This window comes from Chanodichthys erythropterus, chromosome 12 (genome assembly GCF_024489055.1).
Source record: "Chanodichthys erythropterus isolate Z2021 chromosome 12, ASM2448905v1, whole genome shotgun sequence".
In the NCBI taxonomy this organism is placed as follows: Eukaryota; Metazoa; Chordata; class Actinopteri; order Cypriniformes; family Xenocyprididae; genus Chanodichthys; species Chanodichthys erythropterus.
Window position 1 is genome coordinate 42269439 of NC_090232.1, and position 24903 is coordinate 42294341.

Here is a 24903-nt window from a genome sequence, read left to right on the forward strand (position 1 = left end):
GTGTAAATAATGACTGAATTTTAATTTCTGGATGAACTATCCTTTAAACTTCTATTTGCAGTGAATCAAACTGTAATTAACGTGTACAAACCTTGTGATTCAATTTATCTAATTTAATTTTTGCAGTTAGTTAAAGTGATGTATTTATATAGACTTGTAATAATTAAGATACATTCTCTTCAGATCTTCTATAACATTTATTTATGCGACGCCTGTTGCTGGTTCTGAGTTGTGAAGCACAACATGAAGATGCGTTCCGTTGTCTTGTTCTTCTCCTCCTCATCATTTGGCAGTAATGTCTGCATGCATCAAAACAGGAACACACTTACACCTTACATGGAGGTCAGATGCTCATTTAAACCTGCTGCAAAAACACTGCAACCTGTCAGCAGCGACAACAATATCACAGTACACACTGCGCTGGTTATGATAACGTTAAGTGTGTTTTCCTGATTTCACAGCATGAAGCAGTGGGCTCTTTAGTTCATGAAAAGCAGGGGCAAGAACTCACAAACCTGATAGTGTATCAGACAGAGAGATTTTGATCTTTATCAGTCAGTTTTCCTGAAGTTTCTTCATTCTCTTATAACTGCCTTTCCAAAATTTGGCTTCTTTTTGTAGAAGCACACCAAGTTTAAAAGCAAATAAAACACTATTCTCCATCTACTGCATCAGGTGTTTCTGTCCAGTGATTTATGTGAATACCAGTATTTTGTGTCTACCAAAGCTAATTGTTCATGCAAACATTTTACATCACACCTAAACATTTTGAGTGCAAAACGCAGAACGGTTACAGGGTCACACACTGCAGCAGTGCTACACTGAAAAGCACAACTCAATGAGTTTAGGACAACTGCTTAAAGGTTATGAATTTTAATTTTAACATGTTTCATAAAAGTTAGAACCAAACCTTCAATGACGACAATTTATTTACACTACCTTTCAATAGTTTGGGGTCTGTAAGATTATTATTATTATTATTATTATTTTATTTTTATTTTTTGTGTGAAATACTACAATTTAAAATAATTGTTTTCGATTGTAATACATTTTAAAATATAATTCCTTTGATCAAAACTGAATTTTCAACATCATTATTTCAGTCTTCAGTGTCACATGATCCTTCAGAAATGATTCTAATATGCTGATTCTCAAGGAACATTTTCAGATTTTTATCAATGCTTCATATTTTTTTGTGAAAACCATGATACTTTTTTCAGTATTCTTAGATGAAAAAACTGCATTTTTTTTAAAATTTTATATATATATATATATATATATATATATATATATATATATATATATATATATATATATACAATTATTTTTTTATTTATTATGTATATATATATATATATATATATATATATATATTTATTTTATATATATATAATTTTTTTTTTTTTTTCTTTTGGTAATATGAATGTCTTTACTGTTCAATTGAATTGAAAATATTTGTTTCTTTAAACAAACTCTTACCCAGTTCTTTTGTATATATAATATTTATTTATTTATTTATTTATTTTATCAAGAAAAATTAAGATTTAAACAAGTTTAGAAATTAAGATTTTAAGAAGTCAGGTGAAAACTACAGCCCCTTTAGTTTGAATTAGTCTTTTAAATTGACACAAAAAAATGAGAATTTGTTACTGGAAACCGGTATTAATTTATTTCTTCCATGTAAAAAAAAAAAAAAAAAAGGAAAACTAAACTGTGGCAAGTGGCTTTCAAGCTCCAAAAAAGCTCCATAAAAGTAGTCCATACACATGCACTAGATTCCATGTCTTCTCAAGCCATACTGTTTGTGAACAAACTGAAACCAAAGCTGTTATTTTCTGTATAAAAACTCCTCTATTGTAGCTGTTAAAGGTTCAGTAAGTGATTTCTGAGAAACACTTATATTTGAAAACAACCCTAACACACCCCTCCCTTCATTGCTCCGCCCCCAAATGCACAAACATGCAATGTTTATCATAGCTGAAGCGAAGCAAAATAATGCTTTGTGAAAAATAAACCGAAGATGATCAAATACCAAGGAAGCACACACACACAAAAAAAATGAATGTACAGTACACAAGAGTATATGCAAGCAAGAGTTGCTTGTTAGTCTCCAGCAACACACCAGCTCCAGACAAACACTCAAAACTGTCCTGTTACTTTAGCTCACATTACAACAACAACAGCATATCTTGGTTATGAGAAACACAGCAAAAGCAATGTTAGTCACATGTAGGGCAGAAAAACACAACATCAGCATCTGGTTTCAGGCCTTCCTGCATCAGTCTCTGCAGCGCTGGAAAGCTTTTCTAATATTAACGCGGGTCCTAAAGCTCTTGCCTGATCATAACCCTTCTTTTTCCTCTTTTGTAATGTCTCTCAGCCATCTCACTTTCTACGGTTTTTCTTCAAATCTCCCTCACTCTCCTCCCCCATCATGAATGGGCACGCCCCTACTGCTGATCAGCTCATTCTCTCTCCTCCCCCATCGTAAGTGGATACGCCCCCTACTGCTGATTGGCTACAAGTGTGTTGTGCTGCTCAGTCCGATCCACTTTCAACAGCTTTTCTCAGAAATTGGTTATTGCACCTTTAAATATTTGTTTTGATTTGATGTCAATACAAATAACTTGCATTTCAGTCTGTTTCTCAAATCTATTGATCTATTGAATATCGACAGCTCCTGATCTACGACTTTCATTATATATGAAAAAAAGCAGCTTCTGCAGTCTGCAAAATAACTTCTTTTTCATTCTACATAAGAACGACTATCATATAATGATATGAAGGTTGAGTGAAGCGTAATGCCCTTTTACTATTAAGCACTCAAGAGTTGAGTCTAGAGGCACGTGTTGGCACGTTTTCTGTATTTTGGCGAGATTCAGACCTTTCATCCTGGACCTTAACCGGGACAAACAAGACCCCCATAGTGCCAGAACAATGCTTTATGTCACAGGTGTCCAGAAGTTTACAAGAGAGAACAGACGGACTATCTGCTCCTTTTTATGATGAGTTGCCACTTGTCACATAAATTCAGCAGGGTCATTGATGTACATTATGGTAAGATTAATCTATATTCTGCATTAATGCATCAGCGTATAACTTCTGGAAGTGCTGTTTGGTTGAGACTGTCTGAAATGCCTGCCTGTCGCTCTCTATCCATCAGGGCCATGGGGCGCAGTGGGAGTCTTCACTAACGAGCACGCCACAGATTTATCCTGGGGCTCCGGACCAGTCCACGCACCGCTGGAGGAACGCAATAGAGATTTACCACATCAAAGGCCTCAATGTAATTGCTGTTTTTATACAATAGCAACACCAAAGAATATAGGAGTCTCCGGGGCTAGTTGTCACACTTTTGGTGTGTGTTTTTGAACTTACTTGAAATTTATTGCATGAACATGATAATTATTAATATCAGTTGTTTAAAAAAGAAATACTTTTGTTTGATAAATGAAATAATGTATATGAAGTTAACAAACGTTCTTCCACAAAAATCCTCCATGACAAATCTGCATTTTAAATAGGTATTTCATTGGCTGTTTAAAGGCTTTTTAATTATAATCTGGAGAACGTGTTCAAGTCAGCATTTACTATGCATTTACAGCCCTTTTACTATTTAAAGTCGGCATAAAAAGGATAGTAGGAATAGGAATGGTAATAGGAATAGTCTCTTCTTCCATATTGTGACATATATCCGAGTGAAACGGCTTCTCGAACAAGAACAAATGTAGGGCAGGACTTGATTTTGTCCATAGGGAATTGATTGGATATTTGGATTGTTGTGATTTGCTATTGGTGGATCTCATGTGAGTGACAGGTTGTCCACAAAAAAATGTATCCACAACAAATCTGCCTTTTAAATAGGTATTTTATAGGCTGATTAAAGGCTTTTTAATTACATAGTCAAACAAAAATTGAAAAGATAACATACAAAATATCAAAACATTGATTTGGACTGTTGTAATGTATTGTGTAATATTACAAAATCTAAAATACAAGACAACTTTCAGTTATAACCTTTCATTTGTTACCTCAGAGATATCAAAAATAAATAATATAATAATATTTAACATAATTTGCAACAAAAAAAAAGGCCTGCTTTGAGATGGTTTTTTTTGGACTTGGCACCATGTGACAACTTGCCCCATTCTTACCAGCACATTCACACATAATGTACATTTACATGTTTGTAAACAGTTGCTGAGTTTTTGCAGAGAGGAAATACTGTGTATGTTATTTGTGTCATTGTATAATCTTAATCGTAGACCTCAGTGAGTCTGGGAGAGATGCAGAGATGATGTCCTCACTTAAAGTCCCACCTCCTGATGGAGGAGGTGCATTTGACCCGATGCAAAGACCTCAAGCTCCTGTCAGAACATAAGAAACGACAGAAACACACACAGCCCGTCTGGACGCATGACACGCAGCTCCTCTGGAACATCCTGTGAGAATATGCAGTGAAATATTTTACTCCTCTGAGGCTGAGGAGAAAAGGTAAGAACACTTAGATTTTCATTTAGTCATTTTCTTACATAAAGTTTATTGAATAGAATAATTTATTGTAAATGCAATACTGAGTATACAGTATTGTAAAAAAGTAAATGTGTTGGAAATTGAGTAACAGACTGCGGCAGAAATGCTTGTGAGTTTGTTTCTTGTGCGTAATTGTTTAGAGCACATACGAAATCTCGTGGAAAAATAAACACCTGTTGCAGTTCAGCATGTTTTTCCTGAAACGGCGCGTATATACCCACATTTACCTGCCTCTGTGTTTTAGATGACAAAGCGCTTGTCCCGTGGGATCCACAGCAGGATATCAGACACATTTTGACATCTTGATCCTCAGCCAAACACATAAAAACTCAAAAAGAACACCAAATAAAAGTTGCATTGGCAATTTTATGCCACAGAGGCCTTATTGGAGCGAAGGAGGCAGAGATGCCCCATCCCAAACATGTCAAAACTATTATTATATGATATGAAATGGACACAAATATTACTATATTTTTGGAAATACAGTTGGCAGTTTAACAGTTTTTTTTTATTTAAAGACTAGTCTTTTTTTTTTATTAATACCTACATTATACAAATTAAAATCAAATATATAAAAAAAATAATATTATAGGCCCTATATATTTTTATTTGTTTCTCTAGAAATGTGCATCTTTGTTAATAGAGCAAACAGAGGTTTCCTTATGAAGCAAGAATATTTAGAAATACAATTTCTTATTACAAAAGTATTGACTATTGAATTAATACAGTAAAGCATTACATTATTTTATTATTATAAAATGTTTTTTAATGTCTTTTTTGAAGTGCTTTTAAAAATGTATATCATATAACAAATTAAATCATATAAAAATGTGGTTCCACTTTATATGAAGTGTCTTTAACTATATGAACTAACATTTAAATTAATCATTTGATACAATGCACTTAAGTTTTTTTTTTTTTTTACATTGTACTTGTAGCACTTTATTTTACAGTCCTGTTCCCCATGTACTTACTATGTACTACTTATAGTAATTTCAATAACTGGGTAATAACTAGGAACCCTAAACCTACCCCTAAACCTAACCTTAACCCATGTAGTTACCTTATATTACCCAGTAGTTTCTCAGGTAAGTACACTGTAAGTACACATAAGTGCACATACAGAAAAATAAAGTGTGACCACAATACCTGCATGTTAAAACTTGATTAACTTCTGTAACTCCATCAGTAATTACACTGTTGACCAGGGTTGCCACCCCCAAACCCCGCCCAGTCACGGCCAAAATTAGCCCAATGTATCTTGACTTTACTGTGGTGTGTTTCTGGAGATATTATTCTCCTCTTTAAGTCTTGTTATTTTCCAGTACGCTGTGACACACTGAGTTTGTGGTGCGTGATGACAGTCACTTACACCGCCAGAGTGGCCAATGCGCGCTTCTGCGGCTTCTCCAAACTGCTACTGGCCTGGAAAGGAAGCATCTATAAAGTTCTGTACAAAGAGTTTCTGGCTTTCTTTGCCATGTACACAGCAATCAGCATCACATACAGGTGTGTGTGTGCTTGTGTTAATGTCCTCATCTGATGCTTTGAGTGTCAGGTTTTATTTACATCATTTTCTTTACCAGATTCTTCCTTGTGGATGATCAGAAGAGATACTTTGAAAAGCTTTCCATTTACTGCAACCACTACGCCAGTCTCATCCCAATGTCTTTCGTATTAGGTATGCATGTTTTCCCAACAAAATGGGAGGATGATATCAATCATTTAAAGAGATTTTAGCAGATGACAAGCATACATTAAAAAATCTTTATATTACATGCAGGGTTTTACGTGACATTAATAGTGAATCGCTGGTGGAATCAGTACACCTCCATCCCGCTGCCAGACAGGATCATGTGCACGCTTTCCGGTGGCGTGCAGGGAGGAGACGAGCATGGCAGGTTGCTGCGACGGACGCTGATGCGCTATGCGAGTCTGTCCGCGCTCCTGATCCTGCGCTCCGTCAGCACAGCCGTGTTCAAGAGATTCCCTACCATGGATCACGTAGTTGAAGCAGGTAAAATGAGTTTACAACACTCCACACCACAACAAGGCAGAACACCCAAGCAATGCTAAACCAAACAAAACGAATTGCCGACAAACGGTGCTTTCACACTGAAAGTGAAATGATTGATTTTCTTCAGCTAAATCATGGCTGCACAATAGGTGGCGCTGACTGAGAATGCATTTTATGCCTGCTCACTAGGTGGCGCAACAACCTACTATTCAGCCTATTAAATGTTGGCGCATATTACCACAAGGCACATTCGCTCTTCTCTCTTTGGAATAGTTTTTTTCTGTTTTCACTGGTTTTCAAAATAGATTTATGTGCTAAAGCACCAGCTATCTCGCCCTTTTGTGCAACAGCAGTGACTCCATATGCCAGTGGCATGTGATCTAAAGATCAAATATAATTGGATGAGCCTTTCCTCGCGGGGCAACGGGAAAAAATTGACACGCTGGTCAAAAAAAATAGTGGTAGTACAAGGAACTGTTTGTTGTTGTTACACAAAGAGTTAAAAATACACAAGGGTTTAAAGCTGTGGTGGACATATTGAAACCTATGGAAGCCAGTTTCCTTCACAGAATATATATAAAAAAAGGCAATTGCGACTTATTTCACAATTCTGACTTCACAGGTGTGACATTGCGTCTTTTTAAAGATGTCATTCCACCCGTTTGTTTCCATCCGGTGGTTTCCTGGCCACATATGACAGCCACGATTGTTGCCTCACATGTCTTGGGTGTAAGCATGCTGAGGGAGCATTTGTAGATGAGTCATGTGGGGCGATGTCCACATGCCGGGCCGCCACAAGTGTTGGGCTCAAGTGGAACCCTCCACCATGTCTCTTCGACCTACACGGCTGGATGATTGGTATCTTGGCGTGGGGCATGTTAAACAGCAGCATCCTGCTCCAGTGCCTTTCTTCCCGGAAATGCACAAGGAGGTAACAAAGTCGTGGAATGCACCTCTTTCTGCCCAAAGCTGCTCCACTGCCACCTCTGCTCTCACTACCCTTGATAGCGGGGTGGCCAAAGGGTACGTGGAGATCCCCTAGGTGGAGCATGCAGTTTCGGTGCAGTTATGTCCGCAAAATGCTGCCACCTTGATGTGTCGTCCGCATCTCTCATCCAAGGCTTATGGCACCGCTGGACAGACCGCCTCTGCCCTGCATGCCATGGCTCTCCTGTAAGTGTACCAAGCCAAGGCACTAAAAGAGTTGCATGAGGGTTGTTCTGACCCAGGGTTGATTCATCTGATGACCTCAGATGAAACGAAAGTCATTGTGCGGTCCCTTGGGGAGACGATGTCCACATTAGTGGCCGAGGAGTGCCATCTCTGGCTGAACCTGGCTGGGATGAAGGAGGTCGACAAAGTTCCCTTTCTTGACTACTCCATCTCCCAGGCTGGCCTTTTCGGTGACGTTGTTGAGGACTTCGCCCAGCAGTTCTCAGCAGTCCTGCGTGCAGAGGCAACTCGGGTCACTGCCAGTTTTATTCCCTGACCGAGGGGACTCTTGGCATGGATGCACTGGCACACAGCTGGCCCGGGGTTTACACAAGTATGCGTTTCCCCCAGTGAGCCTGCTCTCACAGACACTCTGCAAGGTCAGGGAGGAAGAGAAACAGGTCTTGATGGTTGCACCATACTGGCCCACCCAGACTTGGTTTTCAGATCTAATGCTCCTCATGACAGGCCGTCCCTGGCGGATTCGCCTGAGGAAGGACCTTCTTTCTCAGGGATGGGGCTTCATTTGGCACCCATGTCCAGATCTCTCGAACCTGCACGTGTGGTCTCTATGCAGGATGTGGAGGATTTAAGTGGCCTGCCTTCAGGGGTAGTTGACACTATCATTTCAGCAAGAGCCCCCTCTATGGGCTATGAAGTGGAACCACTTCGTTGTTTGGTGTTCTTCTCATGGTGAAGACCCCCGTAGATGCCAAGGAAATGTTGTGCTTTCTTTCCTGCAAGATGGGTTAGAGCGAAGGCTGTCCCCCTCCAACCTGAAAGTGTATGTTGCCGCTTTTGCCGCACATCACAAAGCAGTAGACGGTAAGTCTTTGAGGAAACACAACTTAAATTCTCCTTGGCAATACCTCATCCTTCTTGGGATCTTTCTCAGGTCTAAGTGGCTCTTCAGAGAGTACCCTTTGAGCCCTCACAGTCAGTGGAGATAAAGATCCTGTCCCTTAAGACAGTGCTCCTGACTGTCCTCACATCCATCAAGAGGGTGGGGGACCTGTAGGCATTTTCGCTCAATGAAGCATGCTTAAAATTTGGGCTGATTCTCATGTAATCCTGAGACCCCAGTCTGGATACGTGCCCAAAGTTCCACACCACTCCTTCAGGGATTAGGTGGTGAATTTGTGAGTGCTGCCCTCAGAGAAGGCAGTCCCTGTTCGTGCCCTGCGTTTGTACGTGGACTGCACGCAAAGCTTTTGAACTTCAGAACAGCTCTTTGTCTGCTATTGATGCCAGCAGAATGGAATGGCTGTCTCCAAACATAGGCTGGCCCACTGGAAAGGGGATGCCATCGTCTTGGCGTACCAATCCTGAGACGAGACGAGCCGTGCCCTCTTGGAGTGAGAGCTCACTCAACATGAAATGTTGCTTCTTCTTAGGTGTTGGCAAACTTATGTAGAGCTGCGGGCTGGGTGACGCCTAACACATTCGCGAGATGAAGTGCCCTCCCAGTGTGTTGTGTACAAAAAAGTAATATGTGAGAAGAATGGCTCTGTGTTTCGCTTGCTGTCCCATTCCCCTCTGAGGACAGGTATGAGCACCTATTCTACTCTGCAGGTGAGGTCCCTGGCTGGTGAACTCTGGTGAGTTCTTCCCGCATCCTCGGCAGTCAGATGCGGCCAGGTCTAGTATTTGTGTGTATGCCTGGTTGGTCAACCCCTTTACTAAAATAAAAGCCCATATGTTGTGGTTCCACCCTCTGGGTGACCCCATATGTGTATTTCCATGGTACGGCTTCCCCGTTGGCAAGTCTGTGTCTTTCCGTGTCCACTCTGCCATCTCTGTAATGGAATGTGACTCCACCCCTGCACAAGGCAGGATCTACCCCAGAGATCTTCCATATGTAGCACTGCCCCTTGTCAGTCCATATGAATATTTCCCACGTTACATCCCTATGGGCAGGATGTGGTCTCCACTGCATTTCCTTTTAGATTGGAATTGGCACACTTTCCCAGTGTTATCCAATAGTCTCACTGTTCAGGTTTAAATGGAACATCAGTGATTGACATTCTCCGTGCAAAGCCCTGTCCTTTTTTCCGCCCCAGCAGGTGACTGACTGATAGGGAATGTCTAGGTTATTAATTTAAGATGTTAATTCCCGTCGCCACAACTCTTGTACCTCTGCTGGTATGGCAGAGTTTCATCTCGGCTCATCAGCAGAAAACTTAATGTGTGTATCTGCATGCTGCCATATATATAGCAGGGGAGAGGCTTGCAATGCAAATTTCACTCGTCAATGTCCATTGGCTTGTTCTGTTACCAGAATCTCAGGCGAGATCCCAATTTACTAACTTCTCAATTTCCTCCTTCAGGGAATGGGGGTTACATAACTAACCTAGGCATTAATATTGCTTAATAAAAACATTCTGCATTGTAAGAAATTAATTCAGAATTGTGCATTATAAACTCGGAATTGTGAGAAATAAAGTCAGTCAAATAAGTCATTACCATTACCATAATTTTTTTATTCTGTGGCAGAAACTGACCTCCATAAGGGCTTTTTACACTTGAAATAGTTAACCCTGGGTCATTCTAAAGCCCAGGTAAATGGAATCCTAAGTTATCTTGCTTAATGTTTCACACTGGTCATAATTTACCTGGGGTTGACAATTTAACCTGTGTATTCATAAGATGACATTTCACTCTGCATTCCTAAACCCTGGATTAACATTCTTATTTGCATGTTTGTGGAGTAAGTTACTGATGGGACGAACACTGCATGCAATAGGTTTACACAAAGGCTCTAACATTGCGCATCCTCATATTATATATTGCTGACTGTATACTATCAAGTTTATCCTGAATGGACTTTTCGGACTATAAAGATAAGAATGAAATGGTCTTTTCTTCAGGGTTAAGCAGAGTGTGAAAAGTCCACCTGACACTGAGTAATGTCTGTCTCTTTCAAGGTTTTATGACAAGAGATGAGCGTAAGAAATTTGAGAGTTTACACTCACCCTATAATAAATACTGGATCCCATGTGTTTGGTTCACTAACCTGGCTGCAGTGGCCCGCTGTGAGGGCAGAATCAAAGACGATAATACTTATAAACTTCTATTGGAGGTAACTACATTCAAAAGATCTTTAAAGGTTTTACATGACAGTATTTATGAAAGTAAGATAGTTAATTTAATTCAAAAGATTTGATGCCTAGTGTAAAACCGAAGTGCTTGGTTGAAATGATATTTCTATTTGTCTTCTATGTTGTTTTTGTAGGAGCTGAACAGTTTCAGAGGGAAGTGCAGCATGCTTTTTCACTATGACATGATCAGCATACCATTGGTCTACACACAGGTAAGATACATGCTTAAGATGAGAGAGACTGAAAGGGTTTCTTGGCATGTGATGGAATATGAATTGATATCTTTTTCCATCACAGGTTGTGACTCTGGCAGTGTACAGTTTCTTCCTGGTGTGTCTGATTGGTCGTCAGTTTCTGGACCCGGGTCAGGGTTATCCAGGTCATGACCTTGACCTTTACGTCCCCATCTTTACCCTTCTGCAGTTCTTTTTCTATGCTGGCTGGTTGAAGGTCAGGAACCAGAAATGTCGCTATAAAACATGAACCCAGAACTATCATTCCATGACTAATTGAATCATTATTAGCGTTTCTTTAGCCATAACTATTTATTTGTGTCACTGTGTAATTATTTCTCAGGTGGCAGAACAGCTCATAAATCCATTTGGAGAGGATGATGATGACTTTGAGACCAATTGGTTGATAGATAGAAACTTCCAGGTGATAATTCAATTACAATATACAGAGAAAATGTCTCTTTGTGAAACAAATGAAAGACTATGATTTTATATGTGTTTAAAAGGTGTCTATGATGGCGGTGGATGAGATGTATGGAGATTTGCCCATGATGGAGAGAGATCGTTACTGGAATGATTCGAATCCTCGTCCGCCATACACAGCCGCTACGCTCTTTGTGCTGCGCAAACCCTCTTTCCAAGGCTCCACATTCGACATGGCGTCAGTGATCACCAAACACAAATCCACTGATCTTTTCAGACCAGACAGTTTACTGTACACTGTACAAACTGCAAACAATCTGTAAAAAAAAAAGATAATATGGTGGATTTCAGTCATAAATATAGCTGCTACTCATTTAAGTATGATTTTAAAAGGAATAGTTTGGCCAAAAAATTTAGATTGGATGGGGCTTTATATATTTGCTGTACATTTTTGGATTGGATTAAATATATTTTTAAAGAAATTAATACTTTTATTCAGCAAGGATGCATTAAATTGATCAAAAGTGACAGTAAAGACTGTTTTTAAGCATTCTGTTTATAAAAGAAAAAAATAAGCAGGGCAACTGTTTTCAACATTGATAATAATCAGAAATATTTCTTGAGCATCAAATTAGTATATTAGAATGATTTCTGAAGGACCATGTGACACTGAAGATGAGTAATGATGCTGAAAATTCAGCTTTGATCACAGGAATAAATTACATTTTAAAATATATTTAAATATTAAACTTTAAATTTTAAATTGTAATAATATTTTACAGTATTTCTGTTTTTACTGTATTTTTAATCAAATAAAAGCAGCCTTGGTGAACTTAAAGAGACTTCTTTCAAAAACATCATATTGACTCCAGACGTTTGAATGCTAATGTAAAAACAAAATAATGGATAAAGTGAAAAACAAATAAGTTGTTATTTTGTTGCCATTTCAAATCCCCAGAATTCCTAAAGAGGAGATGCATTTCCAGCCTCTGCAGGAGATTGCTGAGAACCTGGAGGAATCCGTGACGCGGAATCACAACCTTGCCCTCTTCAATCGACTCCTCGGCTCCGCCCCCTCTCCCACAAGCTTCATGGGTGGAGCCTTACGCCGCACCTCCGCCCAGCTGCAGCGTTTGACACGCTCCATCAGTCCGGACCCCTCCTTCTCTGACGCAGAGGATGAGGAAGAGGAGAGCGCGGTGAGAAGCGCGGGCACGGCCGGATCCATGCCGTCTGGACTCGGGCTGGACACCACACAGAGCACCATCTGCAGCTGTGGAGGACTCATCAGCACCTGTCCTCCGCTGTCAGATGTGGAATTCCACCAGCAAGGTGAGAGAAATGGAACAGGTGAAGAGAAATGGGAGAAGATGGTGGAGAAAGACTCACTAGTGCCAAAAATCCCACCGCCCACAGCACAGGCGTCAGCAGGGAGGAAGAGTCCTCTTGCTCAGGGACAAGTCAAGTCTCATTTCTGTTCCTCAAACACCACCAACCACTCTGTACCCGACTTCTACTCTTTCCAGCCTATCCGTAACCCGGCAAAGGTCATGACACCAAAACAAAATCCACCCGATAGCAATCAAGCAGCATTGTCTTTACTGACTGCTCCATCGCCTGAAGTTTCAGCGTTTCTGGAGAATTCAGAAAGAGAGCGGATGCTGGCAGATTCACAATGGCTGCCTTCTAATGGTCAAAGTCAGTGTGTAAGTGTAGGGTCAGAGGTCACAGGTTCAAGTAGTAAGGTCATGGAGTGACCAAATAGAGCAAATATTTGAACTGCATGATCGCTTTCATATTTTTTTTCATATTGATACATGCAACTAGAAAGTTTGGATGCAATTTTGTTGCATTATAATACTTGGCAGATTATTTTTAAACTTTATTTTTAGATTCTTCTGAATGTGAATGCTATGATATGTAATCATGTGACAGAATAATGATAATCAGCACTGAAACTGATCTAGCTTTTCTAGTTTCTTGGAAATAAGAGTAAATGTCTACATAAAATAGCAACGTGAGGTAAAAAATAAATTCTCTTTTGAATATATGACAATAATCTGAAAGAATACAGTATAACACGGGCAATGCTCTTATGGATATAAATGATAGCGTTCAGATGATTATTAGGTTTGATGTTGATATGTACTGTTGGAAATAATCCTCATGTACGCCGTATTGCAGCAATGTAAGACTGGTGCTTTTATATATTATAATATATATTTACAGTTTATAGTTTACTACAGAATGAAATGTTAAAGCAGCAGAAAAGTTTGTAGGCTAACTAGAGGAATAGAAATATCTCTTAAATAATAAAGTTATTAATATAATTTAATAAAATATTTAATACAGTTTTCCATGAATTATTCCACAACAGGATTTTCTCACAGCAATGTTTTATGCTCTCATTATCAAGTTTATTAATCATTGTTAAAGGAAAACATTAAAGTTGAACAGTTGTTCTTTATAATAACAGAATCATATTGTCAGTGATTTGTCTTTACAAAAAAATAAGAAACATTAAATGAAAAGAGGAGCCACTATGCATTTTGTTATATTTCATAGACATTGTAAAACTGAAATCAAGTAATATTTTTAAGAAAGTAACTTTTTTTCACACATCACCTTTCAAAACAAAATGTGTTTTTTTCTCCTGAAGGCACTGTATGTAAATGCAAAAGCAATAATAAAACACACAAACTTGCACACATTTATAAAAAGTTATCATAGATTATTTTGAAAGGGGTCCGGGAGATCAGGTATGCGTCTCAAGCATCTGTAGACTTTCAGGGAAACGACCAAGGCAACAATCTGGAAAACAGAGTTGAAGTTGAATATAAATGTTATTTATAATCAACAACTGATTGCTGTTTTAGTACAATGCTCTCTTAGATTCATTCCTGCTGACAGACTACTAACATACAAGATGTCTGATTTTTAGGTAGGTCAAGGGTCACATATATTATTACCTCTAGAATGCCGATCAAAAAGGACAAAGCTCCAGAAATGGGAAAGTTTTCGTTCAACAGCAGATGAATGCAGCCCCTTACTTTCTATAGCAGGAATGAAAGAGTTTCATAAAAATAATGTAATCATGATCTTTTTTGCTGTATTTTGGTCATGATGAGGCAGTACCTTATTCTCAGCTTTTTCTTTACTACATGTTGAATGTGTTTTTGAAAACTGACTGCAGCATTGTTTGGGATACAAGTTCTTCTGTTCTTCTTCCCTAGCGGAATGTGTGATGTCTTCATAGCCCTTGTATCCACAGCAACGCAGCTTCATTAAAATGAAAATTGTAATATTCATTAGAAGGACCACAGCTGACATACATGAAGGCTTATGCATGACGGTCTTACCTTGTTCATAGTTTCATCCCATACGAGAGTGACTGAAGTGTCATTCTTTTCATAGCTCTCCTGAAGGCTTTTTATCATTTTGTTCTCTAAGCTGCTCAAAGCTTTTTCTTTCTGTTAACCATAAAAGGAAGCATTTGGATAAAGCTCTGTTCCTGTATTTAACCAGTATGAAACATTATGAGAGACAGGTTGGTTGGCACAGGGTTAATCTCCACTTCATAACTGAATTCAGTTACAAAAATGAGACATTTTGTCCTTTTTGAAACTGATTGATACGATCAAGACAAAATATCAAAACTAGACAATTTCTGCATCCCAGTTTGCACTATCCATTCTAAATAATATTTAAAATTAGAATTCTGATAATAACGAGCAAAATCACTGAAGAAAAGAGAAATGCAAAAACTACACCTAACTTCCAGCCACAGCCTTAGATGAAATCAACTGAAAAGACATTAAATCTCTCTTATTACAAACCAGACATTTGTCTACAGTTCTATTTTAGAATTAACAGGTTTAGATGTTGATATTTCATTGAAAATTTTTGATCACCATTATGGTGATCAATGTTTCATTTAGTTGGGCAGTTTGACTCTTGGTTTTTATGTTCACTTTCAAACGAAAATGACCCCAAGCTTTACTCACCCTCAAGCCGTCCTATGTGTATATGACTTTCTTCTTTCTGATGAACACAATCAGAGTTATATTAATAAATATCTGTATTGAACTTAGGAAGAAAGCGCAACTGACATCGCACAGAAAGGCTTAGGATATAGTGTAAGCGTTTTGAACTGTGAGAGGCATTACACTTTCTTCGTACGATGAATATGGAAAGCGGTCTAGTGGTAGCTAAATATTTTACTTTATAACTTGTTAAATATGGATATTTTTTTTACACAAACACATCGCTTCGCTTCAGAAGGCCTTTATTAACTCCCCGGAGCCGTTTGGAGTATGTTTTGCTTTGGTTGGATGCACTTTCTTGAGCTTTATACTTGTTGGTCCCGTTCACTGCCATTATAAAGCTTAGATGCGATTAATATAACTCTGATTGTGTTCATCTGAAAAAAAAAATTTATATTACCTTGGATGGCTTGAGGATGAGTTAAGCTTAGGGTCATTTTCATTTTAAAGTGAACTAATCTTTTAAGTTTGCAGCGTGAATCATGTAAGCATTGATGAGAAACATATGCTGATTCTTGATGTCTGTGTGTGTTTAATTTCTTTCCCTCCACAATGAGTCTAAAAGTTAAAATTCAAAGTATGTGATCTGTGGTATGAAGGTACTGTTGGTGAAAATAACAAACAACCACTCTCAATCTGTGATGGGACTAGACAATCAGTTTTCGTCTTTATGGTGTAAACCATATCACCTGATTGTTCTAGTTTATGTTCTCCTTTGTAACAAATGACGTGTTTCTGTAATCACTATTACAAAGACCACAAACTTAACATAAAAACCAAGAAACTAAAGGAAACACTGTTCACCATAATAGTGACCACATATTTTCAATAACACATAAGCCTATGTTAATTTTCAAAAAGACCTGTGGACGATCGACAGAAATACAATCAGTCTGGTTCGTTATAATAGAGATTGAATGTCTTTTCAGTTGATTTCATCTAAGGCTGGAAGTAAGTTGTAGTTCTTATTTTTCTCTTTCCTTCAGTGATTCTGCTCATTATCATCAGGTGTCTTTAATAATCAAACAATCAATACTTAATTAACCACTTAAGTTCCTAATTAACTCTAATACTGCTTCTGTGTTACTTTTAAGTAACTTTTTAAGTACTTTTACAGTGTTACTGTTAATTTAACACCGGGGAATTTAAAGGGTTAGTTCACCCAAAAATTGAAAATTCTATCATTTATTACTCACCCTCATGTCGTTACACACCTGTAAGACCTTTGTTAATCTTCAGAACACAAATTAAGATATTTTAGTTGAAATCCGATGGCTCCGTGAGGCCTGCATAGCCAGCAATGACATTTCCTCTCTTAAGATCCATTAATGTACTAAAAACATATTTAAATCAGTTCATGCGAGTACAGTGGTTCAATAGTAATTATAAAGCGACGAGAATATTTTTGGTGTGCCAAAAAAATAAAATAAAAAAATAACGACTTATATAGTGATGGCCGATTTCAAAACACTGCTTCAGGAAGATTCGAAGTGTTATGAATCAGCGTGTCGAATCCACAGTTCGGAGCGCCAAAGTCACGTGATTTCAGCAGTTGGCAGTTTGACACGCGATCTGAATCATGATTCGACACGCTGATTCATTATGCTCCGAATCTTCCTGAAGCAGTGTTTTGAAATCGGCCATCACTAAATAAGTCTTTATTTTGTTTTTTTGGCGCTCCAAAAATATTCTGGTTGCTTTATAATATTAATATTGAACCACTGTACTCACATGAAATGATTTAAATAAGTTTTTAGTACATTTATGGATCTTGAGAGAGGAAGTGTCATTGCTCCCTATGGAGGCCTCACAGAGCCATCGGATTTCAACAAAAATATCTTAATTTGTGTCTTACGGGTGTAAAGCGGCACGAGGGTGAGTAATTAATGACAGAATTATAATTTAATTTTAAATTTAATTTTTGCGTGAACTAACCCTTTAAGCATAAGTAGACGAATTGTGATGCAGCAAAGGTGTTAGAAAGACTAATTAGAAAGACATTTAAATATAATGATTTTTAATTAATAAAGATGTAAACAGTTATATTTTGAATATCTGTAGTAGACCATGCTGCCTCGCTAACATCATTTTTGTGTTAAAACCATCTAAAAAAAGAAAACATAGTTTAACTGAATTGTATATGAAAAATTTCAGCAAATCATATATATTACACAAAAAAAAGATGATAAAATCACAAATGTGTGTTTATTATTATCTTTTATGTCCCCACAACCTGTGTGCCAACGATTCCTGTTTTGCAACATAACTTAAGCCATGAATTAACAAAATAATTATTTTTGTGACACTGTGTTATTTTCGTAACTGATAATTCAAGCTTTCATTTGGTTTATCTTAATTTTGTTTCATCAATTAATTTTGTTTGATTAAAGATCCAAAATAAAAATTTTTACCAGCAATTATTAAATATTGGGTCTCATATATTTGCTCTCACCACAGAATTGGGGTAGACCATTAACACTGCCCAGATGACCTGGAGGATTAAGATGATGAGCACAACGACGAAAAACTAAAATAAAATTGAAGAAGAAAGAAAGAAATTAAAACAAGGCAGTACATTTGGCTTTACATTTGTTCATGTCAATACATTTTTAAGCATTTCTTCAATAGGCTTATTTAACATTATATATATATATATATGGTAATTTGATCAAGTCAGAAAAATTGCCTAATACTTTACAATGTTTTTTTTTTTTTTACAATGGCCATGACACATTTCTCAATATTTACACAGTTCTCTCTGATAGACATGAAAAATGTGCCTGGGTTTAGTGGACAATTACTGCCATCTACTGGAAAGCAAACACTAAATTAAACATTAAATTAAACATTAAAATAACATGAATTTTTAACTCCAGCCACTAGATGGCTAGAGAATTAATCAATGGTTCACATTATAAAATCATTATTATAACTATATCAAATTTTAGCATTTTTTGTATGTGTATTTTTCAAGATATTTTTGAAAAATACAATTATTTACAAGGCTGTAGAGAACAGTGCACTATTGCAGACTTATATACTGAGGTTTCAATTACATTATTTTCATATAGTCAGTCATGAATTAAAGTGAAACTCCAGGGCTGAAAATGAGTCCCAATCTGGCCCTGTCTGAGTGAGAGAACAATTCATGTTATTTGACAGATGTAGTCATTGAGTGTATTTTGTGCCAAAGCAAATTAAAAGGATCCTAAGTTTAGCTCACATAGCCTATACTGTTGTGCTCACTGTGGGAAGAGTTGTGAAAAAGTGACCCAAGTAATGAGAAATTGGTTCTAGTGATTGTAAAAAACAACAACAAAAAAACAACAACAACAACAAAAAACACTTACAACCACGAGCATCCAGCTTTTTTTCTTCAAAGTGCCCAAACAACCAATCACACCCGTCACAGTGAGGATGCCGCCCAGAGCGATCAGCATCGGGGCCCCCAGGAACAGGAGTGTTGTAAGTGTCACGTCATCAACTGTTTTTAACAAGTCAGATGTCTTGCTCTTCATGTGTGACCATATACCATATCCTACAGCCGTGCCCCCACTCAACTACAGTGTGTCAAAGAGAAAGAAAGAAAAAAAAACATTTATTTGGTGCTCATTCATCATCAGTGGGCTACTCACTCTATGAACAGATACAAAATGTAATTTACTTACAGTGAAGAAGCTGTAGAAGGTGGAACCCAGGTTTAAACATGTTGAGTCCATGATTTTTTTAAAAAATGTTTTATTCTGGTCTGTGATGAAGAGATATGACAAGACAAACTAGGTTATGTTGTTTTCAGATTGTAAACAAGATAGATAGATAGATGCTTTACTAGAGTACTTCCTCCTCCTCAGCTCCTTTGGACACTCTTTCAGGTTTTTACTGGAGTAATGTTTTATTATGGTAACTGTACTTTCACTCAAATACTTGATTTGTGCACTTAGTCCACCACTGCAGTATGTTTGTTTAGTTCGGTATATTAAATTTGTTGTTTTTCAATATCAACTTGAAATTGAATTTGGTCAAAAAAAAAAAAAAAGAAGTCTTTTAGACGTAGAATGCCTCTTAAGGTCTAGTATTTTTAAGTCTTTATCCTGGAATTGACTCATTACATTAACCCTGGCTAAAATAATGTTCACACCTGTCAAATCCTTTCATAGAAATCCCATTTGTGTCAAGTGAAACAATATCATACTCACAAATACAGCTTGAGAGATCTGCAGCAGTATCGAAAAGTTCCTGATGATACTAGCATAGATGTGTTTGATCGACTGGCTCTTAAGCATTCTCACCACATCCACCCTTTGCATACTCACGCTTTGCACTTCCCACCAACAGAAGGTTCTTCTAAAAGTGTTAAGTGCTCACACCCAATGTTCCCTCTAAGATGCGCCTGTGCACGGTCGCGCACTGCAGATGCTTTGGCCGCGCAGAAAGAATAAATGCCGCGCAGAGGACAGAGGCAGACCTAAAATGTGTGGGGAAATCCATTTGATTGAAGTTTAAAAGAAATAATTACAGTGTTCTGCTCACCCGCTATAGAGTCAGCAAATTTCCTTTGGCATAGATGCGGCCCAGAGTAGTTTGTGTTTGCCGACCCAGTTCTGGCCCATATCTTTTTAGCCAGAACTAAACCAAAAGAGGGCCATAACTCAACCAGTAGAGAGCCAAATAATAAAAACTGACGTGGCCCATATGTGAACCTTATATGTTATTCTTGTATAGCTGAATTCTGCAAAGGTCTGACGGCCCTTATGTGGCCCACACATAGCTGAACACACCCAAAGCCATAATTTAACCACATTTACCACACCTGTTTTTTAAATTTAAAATATCCATCAAACAGTAAATCAATCTTCAACACAAAAATTATAATTTTTTATTTTTATTAAAATATCTTAAACAAAAAAAGGAGTGTGTTGATAGTAATGTCTCGCCAATCTTTCTCAGTCACTATCTGTAAGAAAACGGAAGATAAAAAAAAGAAATACATTATAACATAGTTGTGGCGACCAGGGCGGGCGAGAGCCGTGAGGGAAGGCCTCCGGTTGCATAAAGCACCTTAAGTGTAATTTTCCCTTAAGATCGCCCTTATGTTTCCCTTAAACTTAAGGGTGTTGCAGAAAATAACCGTTAAGTGTTACTTAAGGGTTTCTTTAGGCGAAACGTCATAAACCCTTAAGAATTTCCCTTAAGTATATATTTTTCACTTAAGTAATGCGTAAGTGTTGCATAAAGCCCCTTAACCTTCATTTCCCTAAGTATATCGTAAGGTTCGTAAAACTTCACCTTAAGTGTTACACAGAGTGAGCAGGTTCAATCCAAGTCGTATAACGTGCCACGATCGGCCGCTTTATATGATAGACAAATTGTACTTTAGCGGTTTATTCACATAAACATTGATGAAATATAACATCTTATAACATATCTTATATGGTAAACGGAAGCGCAAACGTGCGTGCATCACACGCAAAAACAACCCTCATTGGTTCTTGCGCGCACATTTGAGCTTCCGACACAGCCGTAATCATATGGATGTCTTTCAATAAATGGACATAAATGATGAGAGAATATTAAAAATATCTTTATTTGTTGTCCAAAGATGAATGAAAGTCTTATGGGTTTGGAACGACATGAGGGCGTCAGGGTGAGTGAATGACGGCAGAAATCTCAATTTTGAGTAAACAATCAATTTGAGTTTCTCGTCTCTTTCATATTTGGTTTTCTTTTTTGTTTTCCTTATCCATATTATGTTGTTTTCTGTGAAAACTTACCACGATACGTATTAACAAATAACGTGTCCATGGCAACAGTAGAATTTTTTAACGGCAAAACCTGGGATGCTGTCGTTAAACACTTAACGGTTTCCCTTACCTAAGAGAACAGTTTAAGAGATTATATGCAACACCCTTAAGTCATTCCCTTAGTTAAGGGGAAATCACGCCTTAAGTGTCATACTTAAGGGAAAAACTTAAGGTGCTTTATGCAACCGGGCACTGGACTTTATTTTGTGTTTTATTATGTTTGTGTGGCCGGCAGATGTCCGCGAGGGTCTGCCGGCATTACTTTCGTTTTGTATTTGTTTATTTTGGAATTAAAGTTTTGCTTGAATGTTCGCCGGTTCCCGCCTCCTTCTTCCCGTATATACGAACTGTGTTACAATAGTATATCAGATATTATTTAAAACAAGCACAAAGGCCTATTACAAATTATTGTAAATAAACATTACAAAGAGTGCGAGCACTTTAGCATGGGGCAACTTGTACCTCAATAAACTGCTAATTCACTGCTTATTAGCCTAATAGTTAGTTTTCTTCTTTAGCAAGATGCAGACGGTAAGAATTTTGAGAGATTCCACTGACCGCTTGCTTGAAGATTGCTTTTTACAGCACTAGACCGTTTTTCTTGGTTTACTGTTAAATGCTGTAAATTTACTGCAAGTGCTTAGTTTAACAACCATTAGCTGTAAATTTACATGATTTAACTGTTTAATGAAATAACAGTATTTTACTGATGGAAATCATCCTTTCTGAATAATTTCTACATAATGACTTAACTTCTGAAAGAAAAACTTTGGGCGGTTTCCCGGACAGAGATTAAGCCTAGTCCTAGAATAAAATGGCCCTTTAAACTAGAATAACAGAAATCTGCTTTCTCTGTCATGGTTTAAAATAGTCCTAGACTTATGCCTCGTTTCCACTGAGTGGTACACCTTGATCAGGCTTGCGTTTCCACCGCAAACAGTACCCTTACTTGATAGGCGTGGTGTAGCCAGAAAATAGTGATCGACGTCATTCTCGCGCGAAGAAGAAAACGATATAGTAAACAACAATGGAGGACATAACGTTACTACAGCAGATGTTGTTCTTGCTTCTCGGCTTGAGGCTGTCTGTCACAAAAAGAAGACGAGTTTTGCATTCGGCGTTTCAGAATACCAAGATTGCAAAGTTCAGACGTCCATGCCGCAGCACCTAACGTTACCAGCAAGCGGAGGAGAAACCCCGCGTAATTTAAAAACTATTTTACTGTGTCATGAAATGTAGTTTTGAAAGTTTTTCAGGCGAGAATGTAGTTGTTTAAATCTCAAATCTGTGGTTAATTTATAAATAGAGCGCCTATTTGAAAATTTGATCTGACGTTGTCGGAGTTGTGAGATCCAGGCGATCACCGGGCGCTCGGTGCTCATGTACCCAGCCGAGAGCAGCTGCACCTCGGCTAGTCCTTCTGACATTCGCCGCTGGCTCTGATGTCTCTGTAATGGTTAAAAACAAGATATCATTCATCTTGTGTATAACGGGCAATCTTTGGTCTCATGAATTTATAATTTGTTCCCGGGCAAATCGTTTTGCCCGAGGGGAAAATGAAGTTTTATAACTTTATATATTTATTTAACTTTACCGTTGTAGTGCGCTGTACGTTTGACTGAATTGTTTGCTTGTCTTTATTTCTTATTGTAGCTTATAGCTTCTCATATTTTATTTATAATGGTTATTATTGATAATTAAAACTGACGTTTAACAAAAAGAGAAGGTTGTTTTGTCTTATTTCATGTCATTTTATATAGGCTACATACAGTGAAGATAATCACATTAATAGGTTTCATAGTTTTTAAATAAAAAAGAAAAGAGGCAGGGTTGTGTTTTATATTTTGTTTTGTTATATAGCCTGCATGAAGTGAAGATAATTAATGCATGCATTGTCTGAACCACATTTGTGTGTGGCGCCTCTTGTGTTGTCAGCACGCGCAAGTGACGATTCTCTGTCAACCAATCAACGTTCTGCAGAGTGTAGCTCCACCCTTTTGGTACGGTACTGTTGTGCTTGGTACCCCAACGAAAGGGTCCCAAAAAAGTGGTACGGTACGGTTCGGAATTAGGGTACCATTCACAACTTTTGACAATGGAAACGGAAAAAAATGCGTACCGTACCGAACCGAACCGTACCGTACCGCTCAGTGGAAACGAGGCATTAGTCTAGTCCAGAGTTTAATGAACTGATTTCCTGGAGGAAGACTAGAGCTACTCCAGGACTAACTGAGGTAAATTAAACCTACCAGGAGGCAGGTTTAACTTCAGATTAACGTTGTGTTTCAAAGAAGACACATGTCTTACTTGACCTGCCTCTTTTATATAATGAAGCAATTTCATTATATATTTCTAGACTGCCAACACTGATTATCACATGTGTAAATAGTTTATTTTGTTGCTATGTAAAGGACAAAACAAAAGCATTAATAATCATATAGATATATACAAACCCGATTCCAAAAAAGATGGAACACTGTATCACTGTATCAAATGTTTAAACTGAGAAAATTTATCATTTTATTATTTTAAGCTGTTCTTAGTTCATTCCATGTTTTACATGGCAACCTCTCTCATGCTAATTCAGATTAGCAAAGTTGGTTTTAAATTAATCTAGTTTAAAATTAATCTGGTTTTAAATTAATCTAGACTACTCCATAGTCCAGGTTTTAGTAATCTGTACTTAATCTGTGTTTCAGAAAGCCATTTTTTAAACCACGACCAACTATTCTAGATTAAGGCCTATCCTGGCTTAATTTAAACCCTGTCTGGGAAACCGCCCCATAGTGTTTAATGTTCTGTTTCTGATATCTGAGTTTGTGGGTCACTATTGTTCTGGAGAGTAGAGCCTGTGCTTCAGTCGGTGATGATCCAGAAACACTGATGTTATGCTGCATGTCGCTTTATTTAAAGACAGTAACTGTGTAGTTGATACAGTAGTTATATTAGCTCATGCATTCTGCATTTTACAGAAAAGGTTTTACAATAATCCAGGAAATACCTATAAAGTGCAGTTTTTTTGTAAGACGTTAAAGAAAAATTAGGATTTTTGTTTCACCTTAATTTTATAGTTTTTGTTTGAACAGCTGCTTTTGTTAATCAATTTAGCTCTAATTTTCAATTAAAATTTTTGACAATTTTTGACATCCTAAATGTTCTGTGAATTCTGAATGGGAATATGATATGTAATCATGTGACAGAATAATGATAATCAGCACTGAAACTGATCTAGCTTTTCTAGTTTCTTGGAAATAAGAGTAAATGTCTACATAAAATAGCAACATGAGGTAAAAAAAAAAAAAAAATTCTCAGAATACAGTATAACTTACTAGAGAATAGAAATATATCTTAAATAAGTTATTAATATAATTTAATAAAATATTTAATACAGTTTTCCATGAATTATTCCACAACAGGATTTTTTTCACAGCAACGTTTTATGCTCTCATTATCAAGTTTATTAATCATTGTTAAAGGAAAACATTAAAGTTGAACAGTTGTTCATAATAGAATCATATTGTCAGTGATTTGTGTTTACAAAAA

General features: G+C 37.4%; 2 protein-coding genes across 3 annotated transcripts; one reads left to right on the forward strand and one right to left on the reverse strand.

Annotated features, from left to right (window-relative positions):
- Positions 1-3238: 3238 nt before the first annotated feature.
- Positions 3239-13273, forward strand: best2 (bestrophin 2). 2 transcript variants are annotated; one of them, XM_067403162.1, is made up of 11 exons: positions 3239-3286; positions 4266-4494; positions 5859-6042; positions 6120-6214; positions 6317-6550; positions 10687-10841; positions 10995-11072; positions 11158-11310; positions 11437-11517; positions 11600-11754; positions 12475-13273. In XM_067403162.1, exons 3-11 carry the CDS (start codon positions 5891-5893, stop codon positions 13271-13273), a joined length of 1902 nt encoding a protein of 633 aa, XP_067259263.1. In that variant the 5' UTR covers positions 3239-3286; positions 4266-4494; positions 5859-5890. The 2 variants fall into 2 exon arrangements, with proteins under 2 accessions (XP_067259263.1, XP_067259264.1); XM_067403163.1 differs by lacking the exons at positions 3239-3286; positions 4266-4494 and having other exon boundaries at positions 5556-6042.
- Positions 13274-14199: 926 nt separating this feature from the next.
- Positions 14200-19878, reverse strand: LOC137031848 (tetraspanin-1-like). Its single transcript, XM_067403164.1, has 8 exons — positions 19756-19878; positions 19228-19307; positions 18910-19119; positions 18012-18086; positions 14876-14986; positions 14652-14795; positions 14486-14569; positions 14200-14327 (listed from the first exon to the last, which is right to left on the reverse strand). Exons 2-8 carry the CDS (start codon positions 19276-19278, stop codon positions 14241-14243), a joined length of 762 nt encoding a protein of 253 aa, XP_067259265.1. The 5' UTR covers positions 19279-19307; positions 19756-19878; the 3' UTR covers positions 14200-14240.
- Between the last annotated feature and the right edge of the window lie 5025 nt (positions 19879-24903).

What these genes read in the sequence shown, in the direction of transcription:
- best2 (XM_067403162.1), top strand. Translation starts at nt 5,891, where the DNA reads ATGACAGTCACTTACACCGCCAGAGTGGCCAATGCGCGCTTCTGCGGC. An exon ending in TACCATTGGTCTACACACAG is followed by an intron (nt 11,073 to 11,157) that starts GTAAGATACATG and finishes TTTCCATCACAG; the next exon opens with GTTGTGACTCTGGCAGTGTA. An exon ending in TGATAGATAGAAACTTCCAG is followed by an intron (nt 11,518 to 11,599) that starts GTGATAATTCAA and finishes TGTGTTTAAAAG; the next exon opens with GTGTCTATGATGGCGGTGGA.
- LOC137031848 (XM_067403164.1), bottom strand. Translation starts at nt 19,278, where the DNA reads ATGGACTCAACATGTTTAAACCTGGGTTCCACCTTCTACAGCTTCTTC. An exon ending in GGGATGAAACTATGAACAAG is followed by an intron (nt 14,796 to 14,875) that starts GTAAGACCGTCA and finishes ATTTTAATGAAG; the next exon opens with CTGCGTTGCTGTGGATACAA. An exon ending in TTTTGATCGGCATTCTAGAG is followed by an intron (nt 14,328 to 14,485) that starts GTAATAATATAT and finishes TCTGTTTTCCAG; the next exon opens with ATTGTTGCCTTGGTCGTTTC.